General features: G+C 26.0%; 7 protein-coding genes across 7 annotated transcripts in view; 4 read left to right on the forward strand and 3 right to left on the reverse strand.

Annotated features, from left to right (window-relative positions):
• ENU1_146760 (Rap/Ran GTPase activating protein, putative) overlaps window positions 1–178 on the forward strand; it is a gene marked incomplete at both ends in the record, with an annotated part of 621 nt that extends 443 nt beyond the window's left edge. The window contains one exon of the mRNA XM_008860493.1: window positions 1–178. This exon is cut by the window's left edge and continues 443 nt beyond it. Coding sequence (XP_008858715.1) covers window positions 1–178 — 178 coding nt within the window.
• Window positions 179–273: 95 nt separating this feature from the next.
• ENU1_146770 (hypothetical protein) lies at window positions 274–2,073 on the forward strand (the record flags this gene model as incomplete). Its single annotated transcript, XM_008860494.1, has 1 exon — window positions 274–2,073. The coding sequence occupies one exon, from the start codon at window positions 274–276 to the stop codon at window positions 2,071–2,073; it is 1,800 nt and encodes a 599-aa protein (XP_008858716.1).
• A 411-nt stretch (window positions 2,074–2,484) lies between these two features.
• Window positions 2,485–3,468, forward strand: ENU1_146780 (longevity-assurance family protein; the record flags this gene model as incomplete). The annotated part of the gene is made up of 1 exon (XM_008860495.1): window positions 2,485–3,468. One exon carries the CDS (start codon window positions 2,485–2,487, stop codon window positions 3,466–3,468), a length of 984 nt encoding a protein of 327 aa, XP_008858717.1.
• Window positions 3,469–3,912: 444 nt separating this feature from the next.
• On the reverse strand, window positions 3,913–5,107 carry ENU1_146790 (Sir2 family transcriptional regulator, putative; the record flags this gene model as incomplete). The annotated part of the gene is made up of 2 exons (XM_008860496.1): window positions 3,913–4,976; window positions 5,020–5,107. The coding sequence occupies 2 exons, from the start codon at window positions 5,105–5,107 to the stop codon at window positions 3,913–3,915; spliced, it is 1,152 nt and encodes a 383-aa protein (XP_008858718.1).
• Window positions 5,108–5,381: 274 nt separating this feature from the next.
• ENU1_146800 (LSM domain containing protein) lies at window positions 5,382–5,669 on the forward strand (the record flags this gene model as incomplete). The annotated part of the gene is made up of 2 exons (XM_008860497.1): window positions 5,382–5,489; window positions 5,541–5,669. The coding sequence occupies 2 exons, from the start codon at window positions 5,382–5,384 to the stop codon at window positions 5,667–5,669; spliced, it is 237 nt and encodes a 78-aa protein (XP_008858719.1).
• A 42-nt stretch (window positions 5,670–5,711) lies between these two features.
• Window positions 5,712–6,797, reverse strand: ENU1_146810 (hypothetical protein; the record flags this gene model as incomplete). Its single annotated transcript, XM_008860498.1, has 1 exon — window positions 5,712–6,797. One exon carries the CDS (start codon window positions 6,795–6,797, stop codon window positions 5,712–5,714), a length of 1,086 nt encoding a protein of 361 aa, XP_008858720.1.
• A 98-nt stretch (window positions 6,798–6,895) lies between these two features.
• On the reverse strand, window positions 6,896–10,213 carry ENU1_146820 (leucine rich repeat protein, BspA family protein; the record flags this gene model as incomplete). The annotated part of the gene is made up of 1 exon (XM_008860499.1): window positions 6,896–10,213. The coding sequence occupies one exon, from the start codon at window positions 10,211–10,213 to the stop codon at window positions 6,896–6,898; it is 3,318 nt and encodes a 1,105-aa protein (XP_008858721.1).
• Between the last annotated feature and the right edge of the window lie 99 nt (window positions 10,214–10,312).

Consider the following 10,312-nt stretch of genomic DNA (forward strand, 5'->3'; position numbering starts at 1 on the left):
ACCATTTATTACTACAGATAAATATCAACATAATCAATTTTTCTCACAATTCTTAATTGCTAAATTAATTAATGCAGAACGATCTGCTCAAGATTCTCCAACATTTAGAGCTAAAAGATTAGCTATTAGACAAAATCAATTAGAGGCTATTATGAATTCAGTTGGTGCTAAAAAATAATTTCATTCTTTCTTTCTTAAAATAGAAATTATTTTTAAAAATATTTAAAAAAAAATTTAAAAGAACTAAAAAAAGAGAAAAAAAAATTTAGTTTAATGGCTACAAATTGTATTACTGCTTATAAACAATTCATTTCTGATTATCAAAGTGATACTACTTTTCAGTCAACAAAAAAAGTTCCAAAGAATATTAGTAAGTCAATTATTACATTAGTAAAACAAATTAAAGAATCTAATACTACTCTTCAAGAAGTTATGTACGCACATGCAATGAAAGAGGGATTTGTTATGTCAAATAATATTGGGGATAGAATTGCAGAAGCAAGTTTATTGGCATATAATGCAGAAGAAGATAAAGAAAAGAAAGAAATGATTCAAATTGTTAAAGAACATTTTAATATAAATATTGATGACCCAGAAAATACTGCTATTGGAAATTATGCATGTGATAAATTAGTTCAAGTACTTAAATTTCATTGCAATCAAATTGGAATTCGTGCATCTATAATTGATGTTAATATTAGTCATGAAAATAGAAGAAAAAATACATCATATTTCACAAAAGACTGTTCATTTGATGCATGGAAAATTTTAAGAAGAGGAACAATTGTATTATATAAAATGTCTGCAGGAGAATATCAATTTGCACGTGTTGCAAAAGATTGTCGTCTTGTAAATGAAATTATGGATGTTCCTCTTTATATTTCTGCTGATGAAACAAAACAAATAGGAATTTGTTGGAAAGAGTTGTTAATAGTTCCTTCTGAAGTTGTTGATCCAAATTCATTTGGAGGGTCATTAAGTGCTATATGTAAAGATTGTGCAGAAGTAATGATGATTAAAATTATGAATGAGATGAATGACTTTGTTATGAACAAACTTAATACTAATTTCAAGATTGATGTTAGTGTTCTTTGTAAAAAAGATAATTTAACTAGAAGAAATGTAAAAAAAATTAAAAGTGTTCAAGAACAATTAAAAGGTCTTAGTGAAAATGCATTATCTGACTTTTATGAAGAAGTTACTGAAACACTTAGAGTTAAATTAAGTTCAATGGTAGATCTTGTTAGAAGAGGAGTAGTTCCTACTTATGTAGTTTTCCAAAATAGACCAAAAAGAGATATTATTATGGGAGTTGCATATCTAGAATGGGCTCGAAATAAATATTCTCAAATTCTTAAGAGTACTGATAAATTAATAAAAGTTCTTTCTAAAGAAAAAGAGTTAATTCTTAATGGTACATTACCTAATGAAATGAAAGAATGGCAACAACAAACTTTATCTGAAAAATCTATGGAATTATTAAGTGAATATGGTTTTGATGATTCTATTGTATTAAATAACTCTACTAATATAGAAGGAGTATTATATAATAAATTTGTTATTGATCAATTATTAAGTAATTTAAACGAACCATCAATTGATAAAGAAATACAAACTCTTCTTACTGAAATGACTGATAAATTATTAAATTATTTTGCTAAGTTAAGAAGTACTGCTGTTTCTGTTTCAAAATTAGGAGATAAAGGAAAAAGTGATGAACAAATTATTGACCTTTTAACTACTTTTATTGCTTCAAATAAAGAAGAACCTATTGACTCTTCTCTTCAACTTATTGTTGATGAAATGAAACGTGTTCTTGATTTGATTAAGTCATCAGATAAACAACATACTAATAAAGAAGAGGAAAAGGGTATTTATGCTCTTTTTGTTGATATTCTTCAAAACCTTTCTCAGCAATATTCAGATTGTATTGAACAGAATAAAGAAGCAATCGAAAGATTTAATGAAGAACCATATATTGAAAAGAAACAAAACATTGATCAAGGTTTAAGTCTTGCACCACATGTTCAAATGCAAAGATGGTTGAGTAAGAAACAAGTCAAACAAAATTAATTTAAGTTTTTTTTCTGATTCGTTGTTTTATTATCTAGGATTGATTCGAGAGTCTTCTTTTTATTTCTAAATCTATATATAGAGTTCTTCTCCGTTGCCTATTGAAACAAATAGTATCAATCTTACTTTTTAACTACCATTTTATCTTTAATGAACTTCTACATTTCACTAGAAAGTCTTCTCAAATTTTTGTTTAATTATCGAAATAGATAAAGAATAGTTTGTAATTATCATTTCAAAAAACAAAAATATAGTTTACTTAGTTCAGTAGCAGAATTTATTTTATACCAATTTTTTCTAGTGCCTGTCTTGAAATTAATTTTAGGAGAGAGTGATTGTTTGAATTTATTTTTGAAAAGATTCTGATAATATAAACTCATAGACTGCCAATTTCATTCATTAATTGTAGAAATGAAAATGTCTGATATTTCATTTGGTTGGAGCAAACTTTCTAAACATGATCAAGTTAATATTCTTCAGATATTATTGATTCTTCCTTTTGTATTAATTTGTATTCCATCATCTTTCAGTAGATCTAAACAATATGACACTTTCCCTTCTCCAATTAATTTATTATTTGCTATTCCCCAATTTATTCTTATTTATATTCTTCGAGTTATACTTGTTGAGAATATATTTCTTAAATTAGGAGAAAAAGTTGTTGTCCATAAACCACAATGGACAGAAGAAGTAAGACAAGTAAGAGTTCAACGTTTCTCAGTTTGTTTCTTCAAAATGTTATACTTCTTTATCACTGCCCCTCTTGGGGTTGGACTTTTTAGAAATGAAGATTGGTTCCCTACTCAATTATTTGGTCAGGGTAAACAAGATTTAGAATATATGTGGGAAGATTTTCCATTCCAACTGCCTACTTGGAGAATTACCTTCTTTTATTGTTGGGAATTAGGATATCATTTCCATTCACTTGTACATCATATGCAAGGTGAAAAGAGAAATGATTATTTTGAAAATTTATTACATCATGTTGCTACAGTATTTCTTATTGTTTTTAGTTATTTGAATAACTGTGGAAGATGTGGATGTCTTATTCTTATTCTTCATGATATTGTTGATGCAATTATGTATTTTGCTAAGTCTGTTAATGATTTAAAAACTCAAATTCCTGCTTATCTCTCTTTTACCCTCTTAGCAATATCTTTCCCTAGATTTAGAATATACTTTTTAGGATGGTATTTGATTCCAGCTGCTGGTGGTTGTATCAAGTATGTCCCTGATGATCTTCCAGGTGGATTTCTTGTGTATTGTTTGATTATGTCACTTCTCTGTGTTCTTCTTTTACTTCATATATATTGGTTTACATTAATTCTTAAGATGGTATATAAAATAATTACGGAAAGAGGAAGAATTGCAGACCCTCATACTATTGGTAACTAAAAAGAAATCAGTAAATATTTTGTATTAAGTAATTTATTTCTTCTATTTTTAAAAAAAAGAAAGGAGAGATTAGTTATAAAATCTTTTAAGATGAACATATAATAAAAAATTTTTAATGGATTTAATCATTTTGATATATAATTCTATCAAAACACTTTTAATAAACAATTAGATTATGGTGTTTTGGCTAAACAATTTATTTAAAAATAAAGATAGAACGTTATGGTGAGCTATTTCTTCATATCTAGTTTCAATAACAGTATCAAAAAAAATATACAAAGTTTTTAGTTGTTTGTTAGTTTTATCTAACAATAATAGAAAATTAACTAGATATGTAAGTTACTTGTCACAAGAATGACTTCTATCTATTAAACAATAAGAAGTAAATACAAAGCATGGTTTAATAAAAAGTAACAGAAAAATACTCCTAAACTTAATTCAATTTTATGACAATTCCCACTCTAAATACTTTGCTAACTCAGAAGCAATATCATCACACCCTCCTAACAATGCCACATCCCTTCCTAGATTATCATAACACATCATTTTACCAACTTTCTCTCTATTAATACATACTCGAGGACAATTAATAGGGACATGATCAACTAAATTAGCAAAAGGATAAACAACAAGAGCAGTTCCAATGATGAGTAACATATCACAATCATCAAATTTATCCTTTATTGACTCAAAAAATTCATCTGGTAAACTTTCATTAAAGAAAACAATATCAGGTTTAATCAATCCTCCACAGTTACAATGAATGATTTCTCCTTTCTTAATAGAATCAATGAATACTGAAGTATCAGGATACTTTTTATGGCAACTAAGACAATGAGATGACCTAAAAGTACCATGACTACAAATAACTTTATCATTAGGAATTCCAGCAACAGATTCAAGACCATCAATGTTCTGAGTGTAAACCATTTTAAGAATTCCTTTATCATTTAGTAACTTTAAAAATCTATGACATTTTGTTGGAAAGTATATGCCTTGTCCAGGAAACATATCTTTCATTACTTCATAGAATGGTGCAGGATTAGATGGAAAATAATTCATATCAAATACAGCTTCTGGATATGGAAGATTATATTTTTGTAAATTAAAATACAATCCAGTCCCGGGTGATCTAAAATCAGGAATTCCTGCTGTTGTAGACATTCCAGCTCCAACTAATGCAATAATATTTTTTACATGATTCTTTCTAATATACTTTGCCACTCCTTTTACATCATATGTTTCAAAAAAGGGTTGATAAAATTTAAAATTTGAAGTATAGTCTTTCATTGCTAATTGAAACAATACGTTTAATGACTTATTAACAACATAACTATTACATTCATAACACCAGAAATTCATACTTTGCACATTAAATACTACTGGATGTCCACGTTTTAATGAATGTTTTTGAGCATGTCCATTACAATATCGAGAACAACCAATATGTAAACAATGTAAACAAATCCATATTTCTTTTTCATTACATGAATTACAGGTATGTTTTCCTGTGATATGAGAATGTCCTCATAAATTTAAAAAAAAACGAACGAAGAGATAGTAAAAATGATTTTGGTGAATATGTCGCACTAATGAAATGACAACACTCTTTAGGTATTACTGAAAATTGCAATGACATTGAATCACAGATCTAAAAAAAAAAGGTTTAAATACCCTAAATCTTCTTTCATTAAATAACGTATAATATTGATTTAGTCTTATATAACATTTTAAGAATATGTGAATATTAAACTCAAAAAAGTATTAAACATAAATGTATGAATTAATGAATTTGTCGTACAAGAATGTCTCAAGAATAAATTTTAATTCTCTTTTTACTACTAACCAATAACATTTTTTTATTTTTATTTTTTTTTTAATTAGAAAAACAAAACATAAAACTAAATATTTCAATGCAAAAAACACAAATTGAAGAACCAATTGATTTAATTAAATTATCACTTGATGATAATGTATTTATAAAATTGAGAGGTGGAAGAAAATTAAAAGGAAAATTAAGAGTTTGTTTTAAGAAACAATTTATATATAGTAAAGCAATTCATTTATTTTAGGCATTTGATCAACACCTTAATATTATCTTAACTAATGTTAGTGAAATATATCAAGAAAAAACAAGAACTTTTCCAGTATTATATATTCGAGGTGATTTAGTAATCCTCATTTCTCCACAAAAGGAATAAAATGAATTTTTTTTACAAAATAACAAGGTTAGTCTTTTTTTTTTAACTTAAATCAATCAATTCTCCATCTACAATTTCTGCATTAAATTCTTCAGGTGTTTTTGGACGTGGAGACTCTTGCATTTCTTCTTGTTGTTTCATCATTCTTGAAACATCTTCAACATCATCATTTTCAATTTTAAATATTGCTTCAGTTTTATCAATAAGTTTAATAGGTTCTATTTTTTTATTCAAAACTTCACTAGAAGAATGAGTTAAGAATTGAACAGAATTATCTATTTCCAATTCTAGAGGTTTAATTTCTGTTAATGTTTTTGTTTTTTTAGTAAATTCTTCCAAATCTTTTTCAAAATTCATATCATCTAATTCTATTTTAAATATATTTGCTTCTTTAGCAATTACTGGATTAAGAGATTCAATACCAATAATAATAGTATTTATTGTCTTTGATAATTTTTCATAAATTTGTTGAATTAATGAAAGGGCTGATGATATAATTGAAGGCATTTCATCTAAATAAACTATTTTTCTACATTCATTTGCTTTTTTAACACTTTCAATATAACTTTCTTTTATATGTTGTTGTTTTTCAACTAATAATTGTTTTTTCTGAACCAATTTATCTATTGGTTGAATATTATTAGATAACGCATTATTTAATTCCTTAGTAGTACAATCCAAATCTTGACATATTTTGTTATATAACCCTTTTTGTTTTTCAACAATTTTAATATTATTTTCATAAATTTGAACTCTCTTTTCTATTTCAACTAAAATTCTTTTTTTTTCAGTTTCATAATTTTTTATAAAAATTTCTAAATCATTTTTTGTACTAATCAAGCGTTCTGATGTTTCTTGATGAACATCACTTACTAATGAACCTTGTGTATTAATTTCTTTAAATAATATTGCCATAGTCGAATCCATTAAATCAATTGGGTTTGTTGTATCGAATCTGCTAATTTTAAGAGGTGTTGTAGTTTGAGATTTTAAACGTTTAGCATAATTTGCTTCAATTTTTGATCTTGTTTCTAAAATAACTAAATAATTTTTTGTGATTGAAGATAAGACTTCTAATTTATCTATAATGGCTTGTTGTTCAAACAGAATTGGTGTTGTATCAACCATATTTAAGGGTATTATTATTTTTAGTTAATCTTAATTATTCTTTTTCAATTAAAAAATATGAAATGAATAAAGAAAAATAATTTATTTTTATTTTAATTTCACTTATTCAATGAATTACATCTATACATTACATTCTCTCCATACATAACATTTTTTGGTAATTTCATTTGTCTCAATGATACACATGAATCAAAGGCATAATCTCCAATAATAATATGTTCAGCTAATGACTCAAACTCAACTAATCCAAAACAATCCTTAAAACAAAATGCACCAATCTTTGTTATTGATGATGGTAAACTTATTCTGTCAATATTTACTTCTCGGAAACAATTATCTCCAAGTTCTTGAACATTTTGTGGAATATCTTTTCCATAAATTATTCTATCATTTTCAGTATAAATAATATGAGTACATTGAATAAATCCAATTTCAAAATAATTTGCTTGAGTAAATGAAATTGGATAATTATATTCATAAATTGGTTGCTCATTGATAACTAATTGAGTTAAATGACAACAACCTTCAAAACAATTTGTTTCAATTATCTGTAAATTTGATGGTAATGTAACAGAAGTTAACTTACTACATGAACAAAATACACCACCAAATAAAGCAGTTACTGAATTTGGTATTTTGATTGATTCAAGAGATGAACAATACATGAAACATTCTTTGTCTATCACTTTCAATCCTTCATGTAATGTAATTTTAGATAATTGACCAGATCGTTTAAAAGCATCTATTCCAAGTCGTGTAACAGTACTTGGTATTTCAATTTCTTTTAATGATACTGTTTTAAAGATAGATAAATTATCAATACTATTAACTTCAGGTAACACAATTTTAGTAAGATGATAACATTTATAAAAAAGACATTGACCAGTACTCTTTAATTTAGTATTTTTTTCAAAAATAACTTCTTTGAGACTTTGACATTGGTAAAATACAAAATGACCCATTTTAGTCACTGAAGATGGAATAGTAACTGAGGTTAATGAACAACATTGATAAAATGCGCCTGACATAATTTTTTCTAATTGTGTTGATAATACAACCGAAGATAATTTTCTATTATTAAAGAAACAAAATTTTGGTATAGAATTTAAAGAAGAACAATCAACATGTTCTAATTCATAGCATGACTCAAATAACTCATTTCCAATCTCTTTAATAGTTGATGGAAAAATAAAAGATTTATTTATTCTATTCTCTCCAAAACATCCTATTCCAATTCTTGTAATGTATGATGGTATGATTATTTGTGTATTTTCTTCTAGTCTTGCATCTAACCCAGTAATATTTGGTGTTAATGAAATATTATTTTTGTAATCCTTTGTTGTTAATGAAACATTTGTACAACAAACACCACATCGTTGTAAATGGTATGCTTCTTCAATAGATACAATTCCTGTAAAAGGACCATTAATTGTAACGGAAGTTAAAGACTTAACTTTCTTAAATATATATGGCCCATATTTACATTCATTTGGTAAACTAATACTTACTAAATTAGTACATTTACTAAAACAATTTTCCCCTATAGATGTAACTGTAGATGGAATAACAATTTTTGTTGCTCTACATGAATCAAAACACATATTACTAAGTGAAATAAAACAAGGTGGTAGTACAATTTCTTTTAAGAAAGTATTAGTAAACATATTTGGTCCAGCTTTAAGAGAAATTCTATTATTGACAAATGTATTAAATGATGATAAATCATTATTTGGAATAGTGTTCATAATAATACATTTTATTTTAATTCCAATATGTGAAAGAAGAATAAACTCATCATTAGAAACATCAAAAGGATAAAATCCTTCATTATCCAATTGAATATCTATGTTTTTAATTGAAATACATCCATTAAAACAATTAGGTGCAATTTGTGTTACACTAGAAGGAATTGTTATTTCACTGAGACTTATACACCTGTTGAATGCCTCACTTTTGATTTTACTAACAGAAGGAGGAATGTTTATTTTTTTTAATGAACTACAACAATCAAATGCACGTTCATAAATTTTAGTAACACTGGATGGAATGTCAATAGAAACTAATTTAGAACAATTAAAGAAACAACCTCGTTGAATTGTATTAATAGAATACTTAGGTAGTACTACCTTTTTTAAATTAACACAATTACTAAATGTAAACGGTGAAATTACAGTCACACTATTTGGAAAATAAATAGAAGTTAATTGGGAACAATCTGAGAAACATTCTTCATCTAAGTGTATTATTGATGAGGGAACCCAATAACTCTCCAATTTTGTATTTCCTGAGAAACATTGTTTTCCAAGAATTGATGGAGCTAATGGAATATGTAACTTAGTTGAATCATTTGGTCCTGATACCTTAACATTAACAGGACTAATTCCATGATTAAGTAATAATGGTAATTCAGAAGTACTTATTTCAAAAGGATAATCACCATTAGGGTCTCTTGGAACATCAAACTCTGTAATTGCTGAACAACCTTTAAAAGAATTAATTGAAATATTTACAACTCCACGTGGAATAATTAAACGAGTTAAACTAGAACAATTTAAAAACGCACCACCTCCAACAAATTTTAATGAATTAGGAAGGTCAATTGTTTTTAATCCAGTACATGACTCAAATGCTGATGAACCTATTTCAATTAAATTACCTAAATTTACAACTGTTGATAATCCAAAACAATAAGAAAAACATTTTAATGGAATTTGGTTTATATTTGAAGGTATTATAATACTTTGTAATGATGTACAATAACAAAAAGCTTGATTTCCAATTATTGAAAGGTTGGATGGAAGTTGTATTTTTTCTAAATGTTGACAACCATAAAAACAACCAGCACCAATCATAGTAACACTTTCTGGTAACACAATTTCTTTTAATGATTGACAATTTGCAAAAGAACAAAATGGGATTGATTTAATATTTGAAGATAATATAATTGTTTTTAATGAACTACATGATTTAAAACATGAGCGTTGTAATTCAATAACAGTGTTTGGAATTTGTATTATTTCTAAAGTATCTATTTCACTAAAACATTCTTTTCCTATTTTTTTTACTTCTTTTGGTATTGAACTTCCAAATGTAATAAAGTCTTTTTTAGTATACATAACATTATCACATTGAATCCAATTTTTCTTATTTTCAAGATAATAATAATACGGAACATAATATTTGATTCGATATAATAAATGATTAGAATGTATTTTCTCTTCAAACGGATAATATAAAAACTGTGTTTCTATGTTTCTAAAGAAGTTTAAATCATAAATAGGAATAGGATTATAATGAAATTTATCAATGGTATCTTTAAATTTTTTACATACCATTACCACATTCTTATAGTCATCTTTTGTAACAAAATATTTTGACACAATCATTAGTGAATATCCATCTAACTTCTTGTTCATAAATATTTATTTTTATAGTTTCTTGATAAAACAAAATTTTTTTTCTTAAATTAAACCCTTTTCTCCTTTAACAAATAATCAAATTAAATATTAAAATGA

Source organism: Entamoeba nuttalli (assembly GCF_000257125.1).
Source record: "Entamoeba nuttalli P19 unplaced genomic scaffold asmbl_6044, whole genome shotgun sequence".
NCBI classification, from domain to species: domain Eukaryota; phylum Evosea; order Mastigamoebida; family Endamoebidae; genus Entamoeba; species Entamoeba nuttalli.